This window comes from Mustela nivalis (genome assembly GCF_964662115.1).
Source record: "Mustela nivalis genome assembly, chromosome: 5".
NCBI classification, from domain to species: domain Eukaryota; kingdom Metazoa; phylum Chordata; class Mammalia; order Carnivora; family Mustelidae; genus Mustela; species Mustela nivalis.
In genome coordinates, this window is record NC_139024.1 from 87,578,453 (window position 1) to 87,604,207 (window position 25,755).

The 25,755-nt window shown below is 52.0% G+C and overlaps 1 protein-coding gene across 1 annotated transcript; it reads right to left on the minus strand.

The window, feature by feature from the left end:
• Positions 1-666: 666 nt before the first annotated feature.
• PGC (progastricsin) lies at positions 667-25,620 on the minus strand (the record flags this gene model as incomplete). The annotated part of the gene is made up of 10 exons (XM_082729452.1): positions 667-943; positions 1,633-1,731; positions 2,125-2,272; positions 2,895-3,017; positions 4,416-4,615; positions 5,260-5,378; positions 6,457-6,574; positions 6,874-7,024; positions 23,424-23,478; positions 25,551-25,620. The coding sequence occupies 10 exons, from the start codon at positions 25,618-25,620 to the stop codon at positions 791-793; spliced, it is 1,236 nt and encodes a 411-aa protein (XP_082585578.1). The 3' UTR covers positions 667-790.
• Positions 25,621-25,755: the final 135 nt, after the last annotated feature.

Below are 25,755 nucleotides of genomic sequence, written 5' to 3' on the forward strand. Positions count from 1 at the left end.
CCCCTCCTCAAGCCTCATCAGTCCTAGCTTCCTCCCCCCCCCCCCCGCAGAAGATTCTAGGTGATTCTAGGTGAAAATGTGATCACTCAGCCCAGACCTTTTGAAGCCCTTCTGGAAATAGGTTCTGGGAGCATCACCCCCCTTCCAGAAGGAGCCATGACTGTCACACGTGTACATGGGCATCTAGCATTTCTCAGAAGCTCCCAGTACAAGCTTGATCACAGGTAAGGAGAAGAAGGCCTGGGTAGTGGGAGGATGGGAGCCCTCATCACAGTGCTAGTGGGCTTGTCTGGGGTGGTTCTGCCGGTCCTTTGGTCCATTAGGTCAGCAGAGCATTTTGGGTTGTGGTAATAGGGCCCCTTGGCGCGTCACAAAGGAATGCCTGCCTCAATGTCACTACCATGAGTAGAGAGAAGTTGTGGAGAGACCCCAAGCTCTGAGGGGCCCGGGGCCCCTCCCCAAGCCCTGCCTTATGCCCTATCTCTCTTAGAACCTCAGTGACACCCCTCCCCACCCCCACAAACCTCTTAGCCCCTGAGAGAGAACAGGTCCAGCAGAAGCACATCTTCCCCTGACTCCGTCTTCCCTCCCATTCCTGTGACCAGGAGCTGCCTTACAGGCCACATTGGCCCTCGAAAAAAAAAAAAAACATGCTGACCAACATGCAGAAAAACTATTTATTAGGACAGAAAGCCCCAAAGCCAGAGAAAGAAGGCTGAATCCAGAGAAGTAGCGCCTGCAGGGCTGAGGGTGGCGAGGAAGAAGGAAGCCAGGCGTCTAGGCGCTGAGTCTAGGCGGCAGTGGCAAAGCCCACCCTGTTGTTGCCAATGTCGAAGATGGAATAGTAGGACCTGAGGAAGACGCCCCCGAGGATCCACAGGGACTGGCCACTGCTGGAGGGCAGGTAGGTGGCCTGGACCGCAATGGTGCAAACGCCATTTCCCTGCACAACACGGAAGGGCAGCGCTCATTCCTTGGACCGGGCCCTGCTCAGCCCTGAGCCCCAGGCCAGGAGCGCGAAATGCAGAAACGAGGGAGCCAGGCTTGTGACCCCTGGGGCTCACAGGCCAGCTGAGCCCCAGAGTAGGAGGGATTTCTGCAATGGATGGAAGCAGGCTGTGGTGACCGTCTGCAGTCTCCTCTCTCCAAGTTCCCACACACCTCCCTTTTGTTCCCCATCTGGAGGAGGTCAGCCTGCTGGCGAAGCCTTGAAGCCAGACCAATTCAGCTTCCAACCTGAGCTTCACCCCGACTAGCTGTGTAGCCTTGCGTCTGTTTCTTAACCTCTCTGGACCTCCAAGTTTTCACTTGTAAAATAGAAATTAGCACCCCCTTCCTCAAATGGTCTGACAGTTCAGTGGGATGGTGTAGGCAAAATGCTTCCCATAGGGCTTACCCTAGTGAGCACACAACCCATACCCCAGCGCCTCTCCACACTCATTAGTAATAGTAATCAATAATAGATGGCACTCTTCTGTTTCGCGGCCTCGTGCCAGTGTAGGGGTTTGGAACCAGTGAAGGCAGAAAATAAAGCGGGGCTCACGAAGAGCTGGGGGATGGCATGTGGCGAGGAGACCCGGTATCTTGGGCCCCCGGCCCCTTCTCACAGCCGTCGCGTCCCTACAGACTCACTGTGAAGACGTAGGAGTGGTAGGGCAGGGAGAAATGCACACCACTGATGAGGAAGGTCAAGGTGGGCAGGTTCTGGATGTTGTTACAGTCCACGGTAAACTGCAGAGAGGATCAAGGCCCCAGGTGCTGCATCGCCCACCTGAGAGGACCTGCCAACCCCCTCCCCTCAGTACCCTTGATCCCGTTGGGGCCCTGCTTGGTCCCACAGTCCAGTTAGTTTGATCTTACTCCAAAGCCTGAAAAGTGTTTAGCCCATTACTTTGGAAGGGCTGAAGCTCCAAGGAAATTCTGCCCCAATAATAGCCACCCATTACCCTCCCAGCTCAAGACCCAGCCCCCAGCCCCAGTTCTCCCAGGCCCCCACCCACCCACCTCCAGGGCTTTGGGACAACTAAGAGCATGGAGGCCAAGAGTGGGGCTATTGCCAGAAGAATCATAAATGCCTCCCAGGGGGCCTCTCTGAAAGAAGGAGGATGCCTACACTAGACACACCTGTCCGTACTGGTCAGCCTGGGCCCCTGTAGCCTGCAGAAGGGCGCTCAGGTACTGCTGGGGTACAGTGAGCGGAGATGTGCCTGTGTCCACAATGGCCTGACAGCCCTGGGAGCACCAGCCCGTGGCACGGCCACCAATGAGGAACCTGAATGGTGAAGAGATGAACGCCTTCAGCATCTCCAGCTCAGGGAATCTAGGAAGTTGGCTTTCCCGTACCCCCAAGGGACAAACAGCCACAGCCACAGAATTGTGGTATACCTGGAGGTAAGGACTCTGCAGAGGTCCTTCCAACCATCCCCCTGCCTCACACCATTCAGAGTCTTTTCAAAGCCACCTAAATGGCCATGGAACGTTGTTATTTAAAGTTCCAAGGAAGGTTCTAGAAACGCTGAAAGCCGGTGTCACTGAACGGTTTAACTATGACCACATTAATTCTCCCCCCAAAAAACATCATAGTTTCCAATTAGTAAGCACATAGTGTTGAACCACAGGGTTTAGAATGTTTCAGATTCCAGACCTACCCCATTTACATTGTGCCCACCTCACCCACTTTTCCAGGCTGAGCTGGGCCTTCAGTCTCCAGCAGAGGATAGCTGTGGCTTTGTGGGGGAAGACTTCAGGGGTCTCCTATGTGTACCTCCTAGAAGTACCTACCTCTGTGTGTGTATGTGTGGGTGTGTGAGAGAGAGAGAGAGAGAGAGTCTGTGGGTGCATAACATGAAATGCCTCGAAGCCTGCCAGGTCTGCAAGCTCCAGCACAGACTCACTCCTCAATGCCAATCTGCCAGTAGCGCTCCTGGGTGACGGGGGCCCAGTAGATCGGTCCACTGTGCAGGCTGTGGTCTATCCCTCCAAATATGAGAACTGCTCCATTCTGAGAGCTCATGCCTCTGCAGAAGGGAAAGGGAAGGGTGAATCAGGGAAATCGCTATAGAAAAGATTTCCTGTTGAACATTCATCCTCAAAGGGAAATAGAGGTCCTGCCCTGGCTGCAGGCTGGGGGTCCTTAAGAGCATGGCTATGTCTCCCCTCAGACTGGGGTCCCTGAGGGCAGGTCTATGTCTCGCCTCAGACTGGGGTTCCTGAGGGCAGGGCTGTGTCTCCCCCCTCAGACTGGGGTCCCTGAGGACTGGTCTATGTCTCCCTTCTTCAGATTGGGGCTCCCTGAGGCAGGGCTGTGTCTCCTCCCTCAGACTGGGCCCCCAAGGACAACACTGTGTCTCCCCGTCACACTAGGCTTGCTGAGGGAAGGAGTTGTATCCCCCTTTATCACTGCAGCTCCAAGCTGAGCCCCTCAGAATTCCCAGTGCCTCTGGTTCCAGATGCAGGGCCTCAGGGGAAGCTGCTGGCTATGTGCCCCCCCCATCCCATACACCCTTCTTCTCTCTCTTCCAGTTCTTGCTACTATTGTCCTATGTCACTGGGAGTCTCACCCTGAGCCCCACTTGTCATTTTTCTGCTGGGACTGGAAGGAGGTAGAGCCTTGGCAAAGAGGAGAGAAGTGTATTCCCTGGTCCTTTCAGCCTCCCCTGGGAGCCGAACCTGAGTGTGGAATTGGGCAGAGCTCCTAAAGGCGAAACTCGGAATGAACTGTAATCAGAGGTGAGACTAAATCAGCAGCATTAGGAACAGGGTGACACTGTTGATAGTCAGACCCAGAAGATTAAGGTGAGAGAGTACATGCTGACTATCTCCAGAAGGTGGCTGGCTAACTCTGGGAGAGGAAAGAAAGTCCCCCACAGGCCACTGACTCCGCCCCCACCACCTGGCTCCCAGGCACCCACGTGAAGCGGCTGCATGGCTTGTGTTTGCGGTGAGAAAAACACCCTATTATGGGCAAACTATGAACCTTGACCAGAAGACTCCAGGACCTGGAGAGAACAATACATCAAAGGAGATGAAGCAATAGATTGTACACGAAAGAAGTGTCCGGAAGGCAGTGAGCTAACTGCAGCTCTGGGCAGGAGGTAAATCTAAGAGGTATCCAGAACGAGCAGCCTACTCAAAGCTAAGTTCACCCAGAAGAGGGAACGATTCTGAACTGGTGATGAAACACGAAGTCTGAGTGGGCTAGGGACAGACACAGAGATGAGGGAAAGGATGTGGCTAGGGGGACAGTTGGACAGGAGAGGACAGCCCAGGAGCAAAGTCCTAGACACAGTAGGAGCTGAAGCCAAATGCCTGATGGGAAGCCCCCAACCCTCAAAGCATTGAGCTCACTTGTCTGGGGATGGGGGGAGTTGCCTGGGAGCTCAGGAACACCCCCCACCCTGCAAGCAGTATCTTACCTGCCCAGGTAGAAGCTGAAGACTGGGCTGGAGAGGAGGCCAGCCTGCAGCAGGCCCTGCAGAGCCGTGGCGCTCCTACCCTCTGCCAGGGCTGGGTAGGCCAGGCCCATGATGCCATCAAACTTGAACTGGAGGAAATAGGGACTTGGCTCGTGCTCACTAAGGCCAAACTGCTGGTTGGGGATCTGAGCGCTCTGGACCTGGAAGGGACACAGGGGATGGGAGACGATAAGTGGAACTCCACTCACCTCCCCATACCCTCCCCCACAAAGACCCTCAAGGCTCCCTAGTTCATCCCTCCCTCACCCCAGCCCCTTGCCTTCTTCTTCTTCTTCTTTTTTTTTTTTTTAAATAAATATGTAATGTATTATTAGCCCCAAGGGTACAGGTCTGTGAATCACCAGGTTTACACACTTCACAGCACTCACCATAGCACATACCCTCCCCAATGTCTATAACCCCACCACCTGCCCCTTGCCTTCTTGATACATCTTGCAAGAGCCAAGTTTTCTCTCAAGTGGCCTTCTCTGGCTGCTGCTGCAGCCACCACCACCCCCCGCCATCTTCTTCCCCCTGACCCCCCTCCCCTGGTTTAAGCTCCTTCACTAAAGGACTAGGTCATCCCCTCCATCATGGGCACTCAGTGTGCGAAGGGGACGGCATGGAGGGGCACTTGGTGTACTCATCGGCGGGTTTGTACTCAGTAGAGCACTAGGTTTTCTCCGTATTCTCAGGTTGGGCTAAACTCCCATCAGACTCAGGTCTGAGAGCTTCCAGGCCAAGTCAGAGCCCCGGGGACAACTCCCACATCCTGGGGCACAGAGTGGCCTGCAGCCCGGCTCACCCTCAGAGTGTCATAGCCGTAGACGCCACGGAGGCTGCCGCTGCCGTACTGCACGGAGAAGGTCTGCCCGTGGCTGGAGTAAGTCGAGGACGCATTGGGGTTGAAGCGGGAGTGAGTGGCTACAGCGGAAGGAGAGTTTGGGGAGACAGGCCAGCAGGCGGAGGGCTGCCCCCCCGAGTCCCAGCCTGTGCTCCCATCCCGGGGCCCCAGCATCCCAGGACACATGGTCTCGGGGTTCAGGAAGCACAGGAAGGCCTATGTGAGGGTGGCCAGGCTTGGCCTCAAAGCCCCCTCTGACTTGCAGAATCTTTTTTTTTTTTTAAAGATTTTATTTATTTATCAGAGAGAGAGGGAGAGAGAGCGAGCACAGGCAGACAGAATGGCAGGCAGAGGCAGAGGGAGAAGCAGGCTCCCTGCCGCGCAAGGAGCCCAATGTGGGACTCGATTCCAGGATGCTGGAATCACCCAGGCGTCCCTGACTTGCAGAATCTTGTGTTGTTCTTTGACCGTGACCCTTGGTAGGTAAGTGGCCTAGAATCCTTCTCTGCTTCCCTGCCCCCTCCTTGCAGATCCCCTCCCGAGAAATCACTCATCATCTGTGGGAGCAAATGAACTTCCAGGGGATCCCTGAGTTCCCTCCACCCTCACCCTGTCAAAAACCTGGACGTGACCAGTGAGGGACTCTTTGGATTAGAAGTGTCAGGACCCAAACGCTCAGGCTTTGGCAGGGACCAAGGCAGCGTTAAGGAGAGGAACTTGGCCTGTCTACAAATACGGCTACAAGACAGGGACCAGCTCTTGCATTGTTCTCCCCTGTGTCTAGGAGACACGCGGTGAGAACTTAGTAAGCAGTGGAGTGGAGTGACATGGAAAGACTGTTGTTGACCTTGGTGAGAGGGAATGGTGTCATCTGCAGGGAACAGAATGGAGCAGAGCAGAGTGGGATGGTTGGAGCTGGGGGGCAGAGGGTGGACTGGAGCAGGTGAAGGAGCATGTGTTGGTGAGAAGGAAGACAAACAGACCACCCAGACCTAGGGCCAGCCTCTTCCTTCGGTCCTGCACATGCCCCTTGACCCTGGCCAAGTACCTGACTCTCAGGATTAAGGCCCCCAGACCCCACCATCTCTTGCCCCTTTCCCCCAAGGCGGTCTGCGCCCTCCCTTGCCAACCACTCTCCCTAGCAAGCCCTGCACTTACCACAGGCCTGGCTCTGGCACTGGACCGAGGGCACCCACAGACTGGAGGATCCGGTATCAAAAAGGACCAGAAAGTTCTGCGGTGGGGTCCCGATGGCGATTTCTCCAAGGTATAGACTCTGGGGGGCCATGGGGCAGGCTGTTAGCTCTGGAGGGATACAGAGACCCTCAGGCCCAGCCTCCTCCTTGGACAGAGCCCTTGCTCTACAACCTGCCACAGAGGAAGAGGCCCAAGCCTATCTTCCATACTTGCCCAGAACACACAGACCCTCAGTGGGGGCTGGCAGGTGTGAGAAAGAGAGCAGGACGCAGGCGCCAGGTGGGAGGGTACAGAGAGATAGCTCGGCACACGCCTGGGAGTCCAGCCTCAGTCTTTGGCCCCAAGGAGAGGGAACCCCCACGGAGGGTCAGGACTCACATCCAGATAGGCCAGGGGTTCGTAGACCATGCCGAGATCGCCAACGTGGTACTTCTGGGCAGGGTCATTCTTGTGGGTCCTCAGGAACTCCCCCAGTAAGCCCTTCTCCTTCATGGTTGCACGGATAGGCTCTAATTTCCTCAGGGGGACTCTGAAGAAGGCCTGGCGTCAGGGCAGGGCCCTCCCTACTTCCTACAGCACCTCTGACAGTCCTGGTTCCTCCATCCCTCCCTGCCGTGCCACCTCCAACCGCATCCCTCAGGCCCCAGCCCCCGTGTCCCCTGTGCCCATCACTGTGTCTCTGTGTGTGTCTCCCTCTCGCTCCTGCTCTGGCCCCAGCTCCCTCCGTTTCTCTCTGTCTCTATGTCTCTTTCCCTAGGTCTGTCCCTCCGTTTCTTTCTCCCTCTGCCTCTCTCTTTCCCTCTCCCTCTCTTCAAAGCTCTTCACAGGACTTGTTACACGATTCAGAAAACAAATACCTTCCCCGATGCATGCCCACATCCCATCTCGAGGGTCTACATCCTATCCTGGCCCTTTGCTCTGAGATATCCCATAAACTCCTTCCCTGGAAGGCAAGGAGGACTTTGGCCATTAGCCCTGGCAGGATATGTGCATTGTTTTTATGTAAGTAAGCTCTACGTCCAGTGTAGGGCTTGAACTCAGGACCCCAAGATCAAAGGTCACGTGCTCTACCGAGTCATCCAGCTAGGTGGCCCAGGAGATATGCATTTTAAGAAAGATTTCAGAGATAGCAGAGTTCACCCCAGTCCCCTCCGGTGGTGGCCCTCGGGCACCTGGTCCTGGATGACTAAAACACAGCATGGGTATGGGGGACAGCACTAGACTGGAACTCAGAAGAAAGGATCCTGTGTCTGCCCTTGCCTCGAATTGTCTGGCCTGGGGCCAGTCACTGCTCTTCTCCCGATGCAGGCGCAGTAGAAGTTGGCCTGGGTGGTCTGGAGCCCAGATCCGCCCTGGAATTGGATGAATTGGATGAATTGGATGATGAAGTCTGCACTTCTCCCCCCCATCTCCCTTGGGTTCTCCTCCTTCAAGACCTGCTTGCTGCCATCGCCTCGGAGGTCTCTGTGGGTCCACCCAGGCTCATTCCGGGCTCCAGAAGTCCTGCTCCTTGCATTTCTTTCCCCACCTGATTCCCCATTCCCTCAAGACCCCACTTTCGCCCTCCATTCTGCACGGAACCCATTCACGTTGAGCTTTGAAGACTGATGGTTGCTTGGGCTCGCCGCTTCCCCGGAACTTGCGTATCACACACAGGTTTCTTCGAGGAGCCTTGTCTTCAGCAGGTATCGGCATCGGTCCTCATGGGTGAGACAGGCAGCTGTGTGCAGGCCAGGCACCCTCCCAGGTCCTGGGAGCCACGCCTTCTCGCCCCCTTTCTTCTGACGTCTCTGCAGGTGCACGTAACGTTCCTGCTGTCTCTGCTTACATGCCTGTGCCATCTGCTAAATAAATCGTGGGCCTTAAGGGAGTTTTTAGCAAACGTCTGCCTATCCAGAAATCATCGTTCCTTTCTGCGGAAGAAAGCACACCTGCCGTTCAGTGTCTATTTGGACAGCAGTCACCCCGACTCTGTCCCAGGTCCATCTTTTCTCATCAGATGGGGAAGCAGCTGTGCTTTTTCCTTTGCCTGGAAGTGCACCCGCCAGCAGATTAAGTCTTCAGCAAGGCATGTAGCCTGTAGTGAAGGATTATGGGGAACACACCAAGATGCTTTGCTTAAGATAATGAAAAGGAAGCCCAAGAGAGTAAGAAATGAATTAGCCTGCACAATCGCAAAGTGTGTGGCCCCAGCTTTTGCTAACAAAGACAGCATCACTGACACACATTGCTGGGGTGTTTAGCGGATTCAGAGCAGGGAAGGAGAGGACCACCCAGTCACAGCTGATGAAACCAGACAAACCAGGGGCGCCTGGGTGGCTCAGCCGGTTAAGCATCTGCCTTCGGCTCAGGTCGTGATCCTGGGGTCCTGAGATCGAGTCCCACATCGGGCTCCTTGCTTAGCAGGGAGCTTGCTTCTCCCCCAGCTTGTGCTCTCTCTCACTCTCTCTATCTCCAACAAATAGATAAAATCTTTACAAATAAAAAAGAAAGAAAGAAAGAAACCAGACCAGTGCCAGAAAGACAAGTCATTCAGTCTAGAGGTTGACCCAATCCCTGACCCTTCAGAAGAATCCACTACCTCAAGCCCCTTGTCTCTGATTATTTCCCCCTTAAAAACCCTCACTTGCAAACCATCAGCGCATTCGGGACTTTTGAGCATTAGCTCCCCACGCTCCCAGGCAGCACCACACCGATCTTGCTTCATGGCAAAAACTCTGGGTCACATTTCTTATTGGCTTACAGGGCAGGACAAACTCTCCTTTGGTTCAGTTACAGACATTTCATGAGGGCAAAGCTGTAGCTCATCCAACCTCTGAGTCCCCGGCTTACACCTGCTCAGGAAGCCCTCCCTGTCCCAGCAGAAACTCCGGAGTGGAGCCTGGTGGGGAGGCCACTGGCCAGGTTACCCCTCACAGGGCTCCAGACTCCTGCCCGAACTCCTGCTCCAGCAGCCAGGCCCCAGACTCACTTGATAACTGCCGCCTCTAAGAGCTGGAAGCTGACCAAGGCCACCACCATCCACTCCATGATGCCGGTTCCCAACTGTCCACAGAAGAAGGGCTGCTCCAAGTTGGGCTGTTGCACTAAGTGGATGCCTGAGCTCTCCTTCTGCCTTTATACCCCCAGGTCCCTGCCTCCCGGCCCCAGGCAAAAGCCTGACTTCAATCCCAGGTGCACCTGAGCTCCGCCTATCAGCTGTTTCCTTCTTTTTTTTATTTTTTCCAATTTATTTACTTGAGACAGAAGGAGAGCACACGGGGGAAGAGGGGCAGAGTGGAAGGGGAAGCAGGCTCCGCATGGAGCAGGGGGCCTGACGCAGGGCTCAATTCCAGGACCCTGAGATCATGACTTGGGCTGACGGCAGCCGCTTCACTGACTGAGCCATCCAGACGCCCCTGTGTGTATTCCTTCTTGAGGGTGGCCACAGAGGACTTTTCATCTTGTGCCCTTTTGAATGCAAGCTGTGGGGGCCAAGAAGTGTGAATAATAGGGGTTTCCATTAAGATGCACTGGTGAGGGTTTCTTCTTGTCCAGGAATGGAAGCATGGTGTGACAGTTCGGGATGAGGGCCAGAGTCAGGTCCATGGAGGGCCACAGGGCCTCCAGAGATGGGTTTCTCAGCCTCCGTACTATTGCCATTTGGGAATGTATGATTCCTTGTCGGGGGACTGCTCCGTGCTGTTGAGATGTTTAGCGCCTTCCCTGGCCTCTACCCAGTGATGCCACCAGCAGTCCAAATGTTGTGAACCAACAACGTCTCCGGACATTGCCCATTGTCCCCTTAGGGGCCCAAATTGTTGAGAGTCACTGGTGCATAGGTGATGCCCTCGGAGGTCTGACTCAAGTCCTGGTTCCCAGCTCCCCCAAACCTTGTGGGAGGCTGATCGGGTGGCTGGGAAATGGGGCCAGTACCTAAGATGCTGGCAATTCCATGGGGGTAGTGAGACGCTGCTGGTGGTGTGATGACGGCTGAAGCCTTAGCCCTGAGGCCAGTGGTGGGGCTGACGTGCCGATGGCTGAGGTCAGAGCTATTTGCAGCAGCTTTGGAGGCTACCCAGTCCAACGGAGTTCAAATTGGACAGTCTGTCATCATAGCTCAGCAGGTGCTCGGGACACACCCGTGATGTAAATCACACTGGCCTCTGGAACAGCTCAGCAACAACAAGAGGCCTGGGGCAGGGGAGGAGGGGAAAGGCCAGACCTTGCCTCTCTTCCTCCTTGTCTCTCTTCTCTAGCCCCACAGAGGCTCTGCCCCTGTCTGTAGTGCTCCTGCCCCCGTTACTGTCCTCCAAGCCGCCATGTGCCCCTGACCCGCCTATAAGTCTGGTCCACCTTTTGCCTCTCTCTCTCTCTCTCTACCCCCCCAGCCCAACTTGCTTCCCAGCTACAAGTTTCTCATTAGCTGAGATGACCAGGAGCTGGCCCAATGCCCACCAGCCTAGCACAGGAGAGCTCCCCAGTTTGGGGTGAGTGGAAAAAGTTCCCAAGTTCTCCCCATCTCTGCCACCTTGTACCGCACACACAGGGCTCCAAACCCTAGTCAGGCCCTCAAGTCCAGGCAGAAGGCCACAGCCAGGCCTGCAAAGATGGATATAATCCAGCCATTGGGGGAGATTTGCCTCTGGCTGCCACCAGGCACTGCCCAGCCAGAGCGCCAGAGCCTCCCCTAGCCCTGTGATGGGGGAGGGAGAGAGGGCACTAGAGGTCTTCCCAGGACTGGCACAGAATGGGATGGACCTGACTGATGGTGTCTCAAAGCCAAAGCAGCTCCCATTCCTCCTGCAGCCCCCCAGGGACACGCTGGACTCCGGGATGGAAGGCAAGGAGTGAGGGACTGCACTCCATGGAGCAGGGGGTCCACAGATTCTCTCCCATCTAACGCGTCCAAATTCTGCCCATCCTACAGTGCCTCTCCCAGATCGGGGGATGTGCAGTCTGAAGACACCTTAGATGTCATCCACGGCCACTTCCTACCAAGGACACCCAAAAGCCTTTGCACAGCAAAGGAAACAATCAACAAAACTAAAAGGCAGCCTACCGAATGGGAGAGGATATTTGTAAACATCTTATCAGATAGAGGGCTGGTATCCACTGCATCATGAGAAAGTGTGTGGGGCCTGGTATTTCGTATTTGTTCCATCAGACAACCCTCACAGCCATCCCACAAGTTGGATTATCTTATCCCTATTCTGCACTGGAGGCCATTTCAGCCATCTGTATCTCAAACAGCTGGAACATGAACTCTGTGTACAGACAGGGAGAAATAGACAGACTGATTATTTCCTCTCTGTTCTATGGACTAACATACTCTCGCTCCCTGGACACAACTCACCTGACTGGCTTACGTGGAAAGTTGGAGTGGGGCTGTGTGGGATGGTGGGGGGCATGTCACATGGCCACCGAGGTGCAGGAAGTGGAAGAATGGGGTAGGATCTCTGGGTCAACTGGAAGCCGGCATGCAAACCGCACTAGGCCCTTCCAGCTTCTTCTCATTCCTGCTTTGCTTCTGTCCCCCACCCCCTCTCCCATTGCACACCGGCTTTCTCCTCATTACTGACCACAGCCAGCTGACTTGCACACTTCCAGAGAAAGAAGGAAATCAGCATTCCCAGACGAATTCCTTGAATCCCTGACCCACTCCCGGACCAGCCAACTGCAGCCCACAACAGGGCCCTGAGAGAACCTGGAGGCTCCCTTGGGAAGCATTATGAAGGGTGCAGACAGAAGTCCCCAGAAGCAGCAAGGGATGCTTCCAGGCCAATCTCAGAGATGTCCACATACCTGTATTTCTTATGATATATGGACCCTACCACGAACTCTTCCTCACCCCTCTTTGCACAAATTAAAGAATGGGACGGTCACGGGTGACATGCAATTCCCTTGAGAAGACTAGTGTCCACCACTTGTTGACCCCCTGTCCCCAGCAATACACTTACCCTTTCCCAGCTGAGCTTCCCTGACTGGGAGTGGGGATAACATCAGCCCCCAGGCTTGCGGCAACCATCTAATAAGGCCTGTGATTGTGAAAGTTCTAGCAGGGGCAGGCCCCCAAGACCTCGCAGCTGAGTCGGAGTCTCTCTCTTAATGGATCAGGGCTGGCGGCGGGGCTGAAGAGGAAAAGGGACCTGGGGAGGCACAGACAATGTTCTGTTTCTTGACCGGGGCTCCCCTTACAAGGTCTGTTGAAGTCAGCAGAACTCACGTTCTGCACACCTTTCTGTGTGCGTGTAGTACTTCCAATCATGTTTTATAAAGTCACCATGGGAGCAGGGGGAAGAGAAGAAAGGAGATAGGACACCCGTCCTAGGAGAGCTCCTCCCCCGAAATGAAGAAGGGAGGCGGTCCCTGCCAGGGAGTTCCCAACTGATGGGGACCCGGCAGGGTGGTCTGTGATACCACTGTCCCCAGCAGGGAAGAAGAGATGCCCTCACAGGAGATAAGGACCAGCATGTATTCTGGGTTGATCATAATACATTTATTTATTTATTTTTCATGACATGAGAGTTTATCATGAAAGTAAATTAAACAAACAAACATACAGTATGGCTAGTGGTGGCAAAGGCAATCTGGTAGCTTAAGGCAAGTTTTAATGGAGATGAGTTTAGACATATGATGCTGTGATGTGATTTTTTAAAAATATAGATTATGGAAAAATATCAAATTGTATCAATAACTTAATAAAAGTTTTCAAAGCCTGCACTCGTGGAGAAAAAAGATCTTAACTCTGGCATTAAGAGAGAAGCAGCAGTGTGCTGAATGATAGGAAAAGTCGAATATTTATGGAAGGATGACAATATGAACATTTAATAGCATTTCTTCTTAATTACTGGTGGAAAAAAGCCCCTATCTGGAAGCAATAGAGAAAAATGTATTATCATCATCATGTTATTTTTTAAAAATTACGTGCAGGGACGCCTGGGTGGCTCAGTCAGTTAAGTTTCTGTCTTTGGCTCAGGTCATGATCCCAGGGTCCTGGGATCGAGCCCTGCGTCGGGCCCCCTGCTCAGCAGGGAATCTGCTTCTCCCTCTGCCTGCCACTCCCCCTGCTTGTGCTCTCTTTCTCTCTCTGATAAATAAATAAATAAATTAATTAATTAAATGCAGAAGTCAAAAACCAAAAAGCTCTGGGGTAAAGTAATCTTAAAATACCATTTCGAGGACCACTTAAAAGGTGATTACCTCAGGAGAAATGAGGGTCCTGATTATGTAAACACGTTGAGTTCACAACACCAAAAACCAACCAAATTCATTCATAGTCCTTAGTTACACAAGATCAGCACAGTCTCTTATGATGCATTATTGTTTATAACAATTTAAACGCACTCTTTACCATGCATGACTATAAATATGTAAAAATATTGACTATAAATAGGTAAAATCAGATATGTAAAAACATATCTGAAACAAGAAATGTTTATGAATTAGAAGACCTATACACATTGAAAGTCACTCCCCCCATCAGTCAAGTATATATACATATATATGCATATGTGTATGTGTTTTATTTGATGACCTTACCTACCCAAAGGATACAAACATAGTCATCCAAAGAGCATCTGATCCCCAACGTTTGTAGCAGCAGTGTCCACAATAGGCAAACAATGGAAAGAGCCCAGATGTCCATTAACAGATGAATGTATAAACAAGATGTGGTATACATGTGGTAGATAGACAGAGAGAGAGATAGAACTATTACCCAGCCATCAAAAAAATTGAAATCTCAACATTTGCAAAATGTGGCTGGAACTAGGGGCATTATGCTGAGCAAAATAAGTCAATCAGAGAAAGACAACTATCATATGTGGAATTTAAGAAACAAAACAGAGGATCATAGGGGGAGGGAGAGTAAAATAAAATAAGACAAAATCAGAGAGAGAGACAAACCATAAGAGACTCTTAACCGTCGGAAACAAACTGAGGGTTGCTGGAGGGGAGGTGGGGGGATGGGGTAGCTGGGAGATGGCCATTAAGGAGGTCATGTGATGGAATGAGCACTGGGTGTTATACGCAACTGATGAGTCACTGAAATCTACCTCTGAAATTAATAATACACTATATGTTACTTAATTGAATTTAAATAAAATAAAATAAAAACATAAATGCGGTGACCTTATTCAGACTTCAGTTCCTTTTCTGAATTGACCACGTCAGTTTTTCAAACCCTTTAAAATAATACCATTCTGTTATGATAAAATACATTTTTGCAAAAATTCAGGAATGTAATAACATTTAATGAATGCAACCATGAAAAATATTTGTAAAGAGGTACCAATGACTTATCACTTTTTCCAGTGCTGTATGCAAAAAAAAAAGTTGCATTCAATCTGACAGTGAGTCATTTTTTAAAATAGTCTTATACTACTTCATTTCAAAAGGTTCTATTAATAGTCCTTTTAGAAAATACCGTATGTATAACCTGTGAGTTTTTTCGCAGAATAATTAATGAAGAAAATGTACCCTCTGCACAGATGAACATTTTCTCTCTAATCATATCAACCAGTATTGTTTTTACAAAAGCAAATATTATGAAATACACTTAAAAGCAGCTACCTTAAATACGATTTTAACACAAATTACTGTGGTAGCTGATTCATCAATATCTCCAGTTGTTTTTTAAAAGTTATTTATTTATTTATTAGAGAGAGAGAGAGCACACACACGAGTGGGTGGGGGGCAGTGCAGAAGCAGAGGGAGAAAGAGAGAGAATATCAGATTCTGTGCTGAGCATGGAGTCCGACTCAGGGCTCAATCTCACAACCCCGAGATCACCGCCTGAGCCACATTCAAGAGCCGGATGCTTAACCACCTGAGCCACCCAGGCACCCCTTCAATATCTCCAATTTAATATGCTGTTTCATACATGAAGAAGCTCCACTATCCCTTTTGGGTTGACTTTTTTAAAATCCCTGAATAGAACAGAAGGCAACCTTGTACTTTAGGCGTTTTCGTAGAGTATTACCATCTACGGAGAATATCTCTGCACAGACTCATGATCACACAACAGAAAGTAAAACAGATCTGGGACAGACTAGATTTAACACCAGCTGAAAATGTTTATGTTTAAGGAGGAAAGAAAAAGAAGCTGATTAAAAAGGATACAGCAAGGGCTGCCTGGGTGGCTCCATGGGTTAAGCATCTGCCTTCAGCTCAGGTCGTGATCCCAGAGTCCTGGGATGGAGCCCCACATTGGGCTCCCTGCTCGGGGGAGATCCTGCTTTTCCCTCTCCCTCTGCCTCTCACCCCTGCTTGTGCTGTCTCTCTGACAAATAAATAACAAAATAAATAAAATCTTTAAAAAAAAAAAGAAAAAGGATACTGCAAGAGAGAGTCCAAGATAGCAGAGGAGTAGGAGACCTTAATTTTGTCTGGTCCCAGGAATTCAGCTAGATAGCTGTCAAACCACTCTGAACACATGCGAACTCAGCCGAAGATAGAAAAAAAGGAAAACAGCAATTCTAAAAGGATATTACAGCTTTAACAACTATAAACTTTGTGATAAAAGGCTGTGGCAGGGGCATCTGGGAGACTCAGTCACTTATGCATCTGACTCTTGGTTTTGGCTCAAGTCATGATTTCAAGCTATTGAGATGGGCCTCCACCCTGGGCTCCACGCTGGGCCAGGAGCCTGCTTAAGATTCTCTCTCTCCCTCTGCTTGCCACCCGGCACTGAGGTACATGTGTTCTGTCTCTCTCTAAAAAAAATAAATAAATAAAAGTAAAAATAAAAGGCTATCGTAGACAGCTCCACACCACAGGTTTCTAGCTTACAAATAATTCAGATGCAATGCCATGGACTACAAAAACTGGGAAACAATTAACTGAACATCGCTACCTAAAATGCAGCTGTGTAACCAACACATCTAAAATTCTAAAAGAACAACTGATCTGGGGCCAGGAGCAGGGGGAAGAAACCCTCTGATGAAAATTTTAATTTATTGACTTGCTTTTAAATGACATAAACTTTTAAATTAAAATGGAGGATGAAAGGAGCTTTCCAAGCAGATGATCTCAGCTCACTAAAATCATGCCAACAAGATAAGCCTGCAGAGAAAAAAAATTTCAAATTATTAGCTGCATGCCTACAAATTTAGAAACACAGGTATTATATTCATACTGCCAAAACCATGGCAGTGTGTGATGCCTTGTTACTAAGGTTGAGGACAAGACCATAGTACCTCCAGTGACCAGAGTTTCTGGTCTTTCAGTGACTCTTTCTACCAACTAGAAACAATGTATATGCAAAGCTGGGTGGGCACACCTGCTGTGCTGCTACTTCACGAAGGTGAAGGTCATCACCGTCACCTAAATTGGAGCCAGGACTAGGATCTTATGGTTTCCTGACATCCAGTTCCTCCCGATGGGACCTGCTTGGTCTTCTAATCCACACCTCCTTCTCCAAACCTCTTCCAAAGCCTGTTGTGCTAACACATCTGCCCGGCGGGGCTCGCTCCTCGTCAGACCCCTACCATCCAGTCTCTGGAGGTCAGTGCAGTCTTTCCAGATAACAAGACTCCGTTCAGAATCGTGGGAGCCTTCCCACATACCTTGCCACATCCTCCCGGCTAGGTGTGTCGTGTTCTCCCTGCCAGCTGGCTAGAAAACCCTGCAGAGACAGACTGGCTCCTGGGGCCACTAAAGTGATTTCCTAGTGGCTGTCAGGGCAGGTGTTCTGGAAGCATGCCTGGAGATCCTCATGGGGCCTGTTCCCGAAGCTCATGTACTTATTCTCACATTCGCAACTCAGCTTCCTGATAACTCGTGCTTGAGTTCTTGAACTTGGGTCTCTGGTTGGGAACAAGGCATGGCACCCTTCCCATCCTGAGACTGAGCCCTTGGTCTCCAGGCTTGCGGGACACCTGGGGGTCTGCTCCACACTGACCAGCTTGACTACAGTATATTTAGTATAGATGTATCACAAACACATCACACCCATGATTTCATGGACACCGAAGGGTAGGAAGGAAGGGCTCCTAAGAGAGGAGGGTCAGGAAGCAGCACAAATGCAGTCTGAAATCCTTGCCTCTTGGGCACCTGTCCCCTGGGCTGGGCACCTCAGGGAGGGGCAGAGCCTGTAGTTAGTTCTCCGAGGGCCCAGGGCCCCAAGGCTGGGATCTCTAGGGGTTAGATTTGTCCTCCTCTTTCCCCTGACCTTAACTCCCCAGCAAGGGATAGTCTGCTAGAGATGAAGTCCAGCCAGGAACCCCAGCCTCTCCCCACACCGCCGAGGCCCTGTCCAGGGGTGGTTATGTCCACTGGAGCACACCGTCAGCCATCCACCCAGTGGGGGCTCCCCATCCATGGCTCAACTTCCTCCCAAACTGACCAGACCCCCTTTTTCTCAAACCCCAGCCACCTGCCTGTTCCCCAAAGCCAGAGCCCACAGAGCCACTTTATTTGGGGTGTCCTAGCTCTCAGCCCTGAGAAGCTGGATTTGGCTGGAGTTAGTGATAAGTAGGGGCTCTCCAGCTTCTATGAGACCCAAAGAACCAAGGTCATGCTTCCAACTGGAGAGATAGGCAGAGACAGTCTACACAGCTGTGGCCAACTCCCCTTGTAGTTGCCCATGCCAGACATGGAGTATAGACCCTCAGGAAGGCATCATCTGGGAACCACAGGGGCCAACTGCTCTCCCAGGGAGGTATTCTGGGCTAGAACCCCAGGAGGAAGGTACTGCACAAACCTGGAGGAAGAGGACTGAGGCGCTCACCAGGCAAGTCTGGCTGGGTTAAGGCAAGAACCTGAGCTCAGAAATCAGAGAAGCCTGGGTTCAAATCCCAACCCACCTCTGCTAGCTCTGTGATATCGGGCAAATCACTTGACCTCTCTGAGCTTCCATATCTGCATCCCTTGAAGGCAGAGGGGAGGAGATAATGTGCCTCACTGTTGAATTCTGCACCATGAATGTTGAAAAGAGTAGGGAAGAGTGGCTCTGGCAGGCAACATAGCACCTGCAAAGGGCCTGAGGTAGACAGATGATATGATAGAGCCATGTAGACAGATGATATGATAGAGCCATGAGAGAGAGGGGGGCCTACTGAGGGAAGCAGAGGCTCAACCACCAGAGCTGAGGCCTTCAGGCTTTTTTTGTTTTGTTTTGTTTTTGTACCACGGTTAGAAATGTATTTTACACCATAACCTTACACACATGCATATAAAACATACCGGAAACAAAACCTCCCATACAAAACTTCAGTCCATGGTACATGTGTGCACCTTAGTTTTTCTATTTCCTTTCTTTCTAAAGTGCTGGTTTCAATCAACAAAACTGATTTCTAAAAGGCCGGGAGCTGCAATTTGAGAAACAGTGATGTACATGGCATTGAGCCCATGTACGCACATGCACACGCTCACAAGCACACACACAGCCTTGTATGCCCAGCTGCCATTCCACACATAAGCGATTAATCCCAGGTTTTTGGAGAGCAGGGTGGTGTCCCTTCCATCCTCCATGTCCCTGGTGGAGGAAGTAGAGAGGTTACTCGCTGTGTATTTGTTCATGAGGAGCAGGGTGGAAGGCTGCAGGAGAAGAGGGGCATAGCCCACCACGTTTGGAGGAACCTGAAGAAGTCCTACTGCCCACCATGCCTCTTGCTCTGGCTTCAACCCATTCCCTGGGCAATTAGAATGAAGACCCCTCACAGGTAGTATCAAATCTCAGCTTTAGAAAAAGCTGAGGGGGGCACCTGGGTGGCTCAGTGGGTTAAAGCCTCTGCCTTCGGCTCAGTTCATAATCCCAGGGTCCTGGAATGGAGCCCTGAGTCAGGCTCTCTGCTCAGCAGGGAGCCTGCTTCCCTTCCTCTCTCTCTGCCTGTCTTTCTGCCTACTTGTGATCTCTGTCTGTCAAATAAATAAATAAAATCTTAAAAAAAAAGAGAGAGAGAGAGAGAGAAAGAAAAAGCTGAGGGATCATTTGCGGGAGTGAAGGTCGGACCTGGTCTTGGGGCTGTTACCAGCATTTGAAGAGTAAATGCCAAGGAGATTGCTTTGAATACCTTCTGTCTGGACGTGGCTTTATAGGTGTGCTGGCCTTTCCTGTGTGAGTCTCCTATTTCTTCCTAGCAAGGCTTTCAAAAGTAGGAATTGAGGCCTTTCCTATGGGTCTTCCTGAGGGCTGGGCTGTGTCTCCCCCCTCAGACTGGAGTTCCTGAGGGCAGAGCTGTGTCTCCCCTCAGACTGGGGCTCTGTGAGGGCGGGGCTGTGACTTCTGCCCTCAGATTGGGACTGACACTCCCCAAAGCTATCCCTATTGATTTCTTGGGTGAATACTCCCTTTTCCAGATTCTGAGGAAGGAGTCTGGATGAACTTCTCCTAAGTCCTTCTCACCATTCACCGTCCACCTTCTTTAGCGAGCTTTCCCCCAACACCTGCTATTACTGTGACCACCATAACAGAGCTAAACTTGGGCTCTGTGCCAAGCACCCACTGAGCCCTTGATGTGCATTTTCTCATTTAACACACAGCATTATGAGGTAAATGTTGTTAGTTTCCCTAAATAGATGAGGAAACAGGTTCAGAGACAGTGAGTAATCTACTCGAGGTCACACATCTTTCAAAGGCCAGACCCATGCATCGCATGCTCCTGTCTCTGTGAGCCTCCCTTCCTCAAATGCAAGTGTTGGAGAGTTGAGGCTTTGTCAGGACTCAGTCCACATGATCTGGATTCTGAATCCCGGGCCTGCTGTGTCCAGTGTCTTCTTGGGAAACAGAGACCACTAGACCTGTACGATTGTGTGTCGTGCCCGTATCCCAAGCCTGAAATATCAATATGTTGATCTATTCCTCAGGGCCCTTAGTCCCAGGGGGAAATGAACTCAATAGGAAAGAGGCCAGAACCAACCCATTGGGTCAGAGAGGCAAAGAGCCTCAAAAAACACCTGGAAATCCTTCCCCACCCCCACCCAGCCCTATGCCCAAGGCCCTCCACTCTTCCTATCCAGGCTCCCGTTTCCCTCCAAGCCCTCCCCAGACTTGGGTGCCCGACTCTGCCCAGCCCCCGCAGCACCCAGACAAAATTAGAGTTGCACTGTATTTCATTCCTTTCCCCAGGTAGTCGAAGTCTCCAGGTTCCCTTCTCCTTGCCTCCACATCCTGGCCTAGCTGCGCTTCTTCTAGGGCCTTCTCACCCAAACAGGAATGGAGCCAGGTAAAGACGGGTAGGTGGAGGGAGGCAACAGAATGACAGAATGACACCCCCAAGGGACCATGACACCCCAGCTAGAGGGATGGCTAAGGAAACACTCCTGTCACTCAGCAGGCCCCCGGTGGGTTAAGGGGCCCCTCCCCCAACACACACTGCTCATTAACTCAGTCATTATATTAGTAAGCCCTTAAGAATGAGCATAATAACCTCCACCCGCAGCACGAGCCATACTCTCACACACCTGACCTCTGCAGCCGCGCTGCATAGGCCTCCACAGGGCAGTGAGTCAACAAGGTCCGTCCCAACAGAAACTGGGCCCAGAGAGGCTAAGAGAGGGGTTCACCTGGTGAGCAAGGCAAGTGGTAGGGATACTTCCTGTCAACCATAGCAGGCAGAGTACAGCTTCTAGAAGAGCTAGGCTGAAGGCCCCAGGGATGCACCCAAATTCTTGCTCCACGACCCATGGAGAACCCCCTCCTGGACCCTTCTTTCTGATGCTCCCAGTCCCCATCTATGCTCTCCAGTCACCTCTGTGTTCATGGCAAGAGCTGACACCTCTAAATTCCAGGACAGACCAAACAACCAGGAAGAAATGTCACCTGGATGAACAGACTTTGAAGTCCTAAGCCAAGGACTCTAATATCAGATGGGGGTCGGTCGGGGGTCTCGAGAGCTGCAGGTGTTCCTATGGAAAGACCTGGTGTTTTGGGCCAGCTCTAAGGTCCCAAGAGCCAGAAGGGCCAGTGAAGGGAGTGCTAACTTGGGCCGCATTAGCAGAAGCATAAGGTCTAGAACAAGGAAAGAGTTGGGCTGAAGGAAGGGGAGGGTCAAGCCTTGGTAATGCACTCTGTTCTGGACCAAACTAGATCCCAGAGGGGTGGGCAGAAGGATGGATACCTTTCTGGTTATGCCAGAAAGAACCATGTTCTGGTGAAAATATTTGCCATGTACTGAGCACTTACTATGGGCCAGCCACCATGGTTTATGCTGGGCAGACATTTCCTTACTTTGATCCTCACAGCGATGTCACAAGAGAGGGACCGTTATTGTTCCTCTATCACTAGTGAGGGAACAGAAGCACAAAGGAGTCCAGTGTAAGTGGAGATGCCAAGTTTCAAAGTTCAGCACCCTTGGCAGAGGGACCAAATGGCCATGTGTGGGTCTGCGAACAGAATTAGGCCCTAATGAGGGGAATTTAGGGACATTATAACACTGATGGGAGGGAGGACTTCTGAGATAGCCATCTCCCCTTCCCGGGAAGCATGTGAGCAAAAACCTGATAGACATCTCCAAGAATCCTGTCAAAAGGATCCCTGGATGGCTCTTAGCTCAGCTGAGCCACGAAATTCCATCCTGGGCTCTGATTCTGCAGATAGAGAGCCCCAGGGCCGCCACATAGGCCCTCCACCCCTGCTACAGCTCTCCCTTCCCTTCTGCCTCCCTTCTGGAGTCTGGGGATCCCTCACTATAAAACTCCCTTCTCCAGCGAGTATGACTCCCCTTTTAGGAATTGCTCAGAGAGCTCCCCAGAGCTCAGAGCCCTGAACTAACCTAAGCCAGCCTCCTGTGAGGACCCAGACACACGTCAGGGGTGGGTGGCAGGGCTGGGCAGGGTCCGGCTGATTCCTGCATAGCCATCCACAGAATGGGAGCCATTCCCAGGCCTAGGGGAGGAAAGGGGGGCAGACCTGAATGTTCATCAATGGACGAATGGAGGGGCCCTGGGTGGCTCAGTCGGTTAAGCATCTGCCTTCGGCTCAGGTCATGATCCCAGGGTCCTGGGATTGAGTCCCATGATGTCGGGCTCCCTGCTCGGCGGGGAGCCTGCTTCTCCCTCTCCCTCTGCCTGCCATTCCCCCCTGCTTGTGTTCTTGCTCTCTCTGTCAAAGAAATAAATAAAATCTTAAAAAAAAAAGTAAAAATGAAAAAGTGAATAAACCAACAAAAAAGCAGAATGACACTTATAAATACAGAGAACACATGGATGGTTGCGAGAGGGGAGTGGTGGGGGGTCAGACAAAAGGGGAGAAGGGGAGTGGGAGGTAGAGATTTACAGCTATGGGATGAGTGAGTCACAGGAGTACAGGGTGTAGCATCGGGATACAGTCGATGATCTTATAAGAGCAACTGATGGGGGGCGCCTGGGTGGCTCAGTGGGTTAAAGCCTCTGTCTTTGGCTCAGGTCATGGTCCTGGGATCGAGCCCCACATCGGGCTCTCTGCTCAGCAGGGAGCCTGCTTCTTCCTCTCTCTCTGCCTGCCTCTCTGCCTACTTGTGATCTCTGCCTGTCAAATAAATAAATAAAATCTTTAAAAAAAAAAAAAAAAAGAGCAACTGACGGGACAGGTGGAAGCGACCCTCATAAGCAGAGAGCACCATGTATACACTTGTCACCTCACTGGGTTGTACACCGAAAATGAAGGTAACGCGTGCATCAACTATACTCAAATTAAAAAAAAAAAAGTAAACAACTAAGTCAAGGGGGCGGGTCAGGGTGTGTGGGGGGCCAGGCGCCTGGCAGGCTCCAGGAGGAGTACGTTCTCCTGTTGACCAGGCAAGGCCCTGGCTGGGATTCCCGAGGAGAAGCACTGGACATGCGGCCTCTGCCGGCCCTCCTACAGCCCCTGCCTTCCAGGCCACAGCACCCAACACAGTCTTTCTGCAGCCCACCTGAGGGAACAAAGCCCCCGCAGACCAGGTGGGAGCATGGAAAGACACACGCCTGGCACGAAGCCCTAGCTCAAGCCGCTAATTACCTTTGTGGCCCAAAGCAAGTCACTTTACCTCTTGGCCTGTTTCCTTCTCTGCACGGCGGTGATAACAATCCAGCCTGGCCAGCCTGTGAGAGATAAATGGTCTACAGGGCCCTCTGGAGAGTCGACTATGTTTATACCATTGTAGAGTGGTGTTATTACCCAGGGGTGGGCTTGGGGAGGGCCCCTCCTGGTCTGACCTGAAATGTCACTCCTGGACAGGATGCTGGCTCCAGTCCTTTCCTGAGGGCAACCCAGGGGTTGGGGAGGGCCTGTTTCTAAAGAAGGGAACTGAGCACTCAGCAAACATTCACTGATGTTGATGATGATCTTTGAAATGATTGCATCAGGACGCCACACCCGGACATCAGCGGAGCAGGCTCCCCCACCCCTCAGGAGTGGTGGTCGCTCTCCTGGGCATCACTCCCAGCCTCTACTTTCCACCTGGAAAGCTGTCCTCTCACACTCCACCCGTCCCGCCAGAGGAAAATTCCTGCCCTCGACCTCATGGGGCGGAGGCGATGACCTGGGGAGGGGAGCAGGAAGGCTGGCTGCCACGCTGGGCTGGGAGCCAAGTCCTGGGCTAAGTCCTCTGGACCTCCAGGCTCCACAAACACATGCACAGAAGCCAATGTGACTTGGTCTGGGTCTACCCCATAAGAGGAGGCTAGCTGCCCCTGGCACCAGTCAGCAGGGGTGCAGCAGGAGGCCTGGGAACTCAGGGACTGAGGAGCAGTGACTTCCCATGGTATTCCCCTGTGGAACAGCTGGCTTCACACAGCTGGCCTGCTGTCTCCTTCCCAGCATGGTATCATGTTCATCATCTCACTGGCGTCTTCTCACAACTAGCACCATGCTTTCCAGGTGCCAAGGCCCACTAGGGGTGACCAGTTGCTCCAGAGAGCAGAGAACATAGCCCAATCAGAACCCCAGCCCGGCCTCGTGCCGCAAGCATGCCCTCCCCAATAGCAGCGTCCGTCACGAGGAGCCAGAGCAGACCCGCAAGTCACTGGTACAGTTATTCCTCCCCCCATCTTGGCCCTCCTGTTTGGAGAGACCAGCTCTCTTGACAAGGGACCCCCAAAGGAGGAGCAGAACTAGGGTGGGGAGGACACACAGAGAGCAGAACAGTGCTACCTAGTGCAGGGTGGACACCGTGTGAAGGACCCAGCCCAGAGTAGTCCTCTCTCCCGTCCAGAGATTAGGAGGAGGTAGAAGGAAGGGGAGAGTCATGGCAGCTGTACCCCAGGACCTTGCTAGGCCCCAGGGGAAGCGTCTCTCCCACAGCCCACTGGGGCCACTTCTCTCTTCACCCCTTTCACTGAAAAAAGTAACAGCCAAGCATGGGGAAGTCTGGAAGCTGGTCAGTTCAGTCCCCACCAGGGTAAAGGGCAGTCCCAGAAATGAAGCCCAGGCAGTGTCATCCTGGACAGCAGGTGGGGAGGGAACTGGGTAGGCCCCACCCTGGCTGGTTTCCTTAGGAAGGAGGACGGGTTGGCTTGCTCCACGGGGCGGGGAGCTGGGGCACAAACAGGGACCAAAGGCAAGGTTTGTCCCTAAGTCTTGGGCAAACCTTACTCCCACTGCTCCCCTGGGTCCTAATCGCAGATGCTGGATTTCCTTTAGATGAATTATTCAGGGGGCTGAGATAGAAATGGAGTCTTAGAGGCAGGGAGGCCAGCGAGAGGAGGGAGAGGCGGTTTCAAGACAAGGAAAGGGAGCTCCTGCAACAGGGCAACAGGTGGGGGGCTTGTGGGGGCCTGTGCAGGCTCCAGGATTCCAGGCAGGTATTCAGAGGTGGGGACTCTGCTAGGGCCCACCCCTACGGTAGGGTACAGGTGCCGTGAGGAGCCCATTCCTGGAGAGCAGTTCTCTGGGAAAACAATGAGGCAAGCCCAAGGAGTTGGTTATATGTTACATTCTTGTGTTTTCCTTTTGCTGTTCCTGGGCTTTTAGCAAAGTCCTGTGTAAAGGTTCTAGCCTTGATCCAGCCGTGCTGGGGGTGCCGAAGGAGGATCCAGGGCCCACCTCTGGGCCAAGATGTCATAGGAGATCAGGAACCCCAGGGACCTGCCTGGTGGCAGAAGGTATCAGCAGGGGGTCCTGGAGAAGGTAAATCTGGTACAGCTCCCCTCCCCCAACCCTGCCCTCCTCCCACCTGCCCCCAACTCAGGAGGATCAGGATGTTCCCAGTAGGGTGGTTTTCCTTCCAGATCCCCTTTCTGCATCCAGGACTCCTGTTGCTGTCCTGTTGGCTTTTCTTTGACAGCACATCCATCCCTGGCAACTAAGTTCTGCACCAGGCCTTCTCAGAAGAGAAAAAGAAATGGTCACAGACTTGTCACAATAACCACAACCACCCC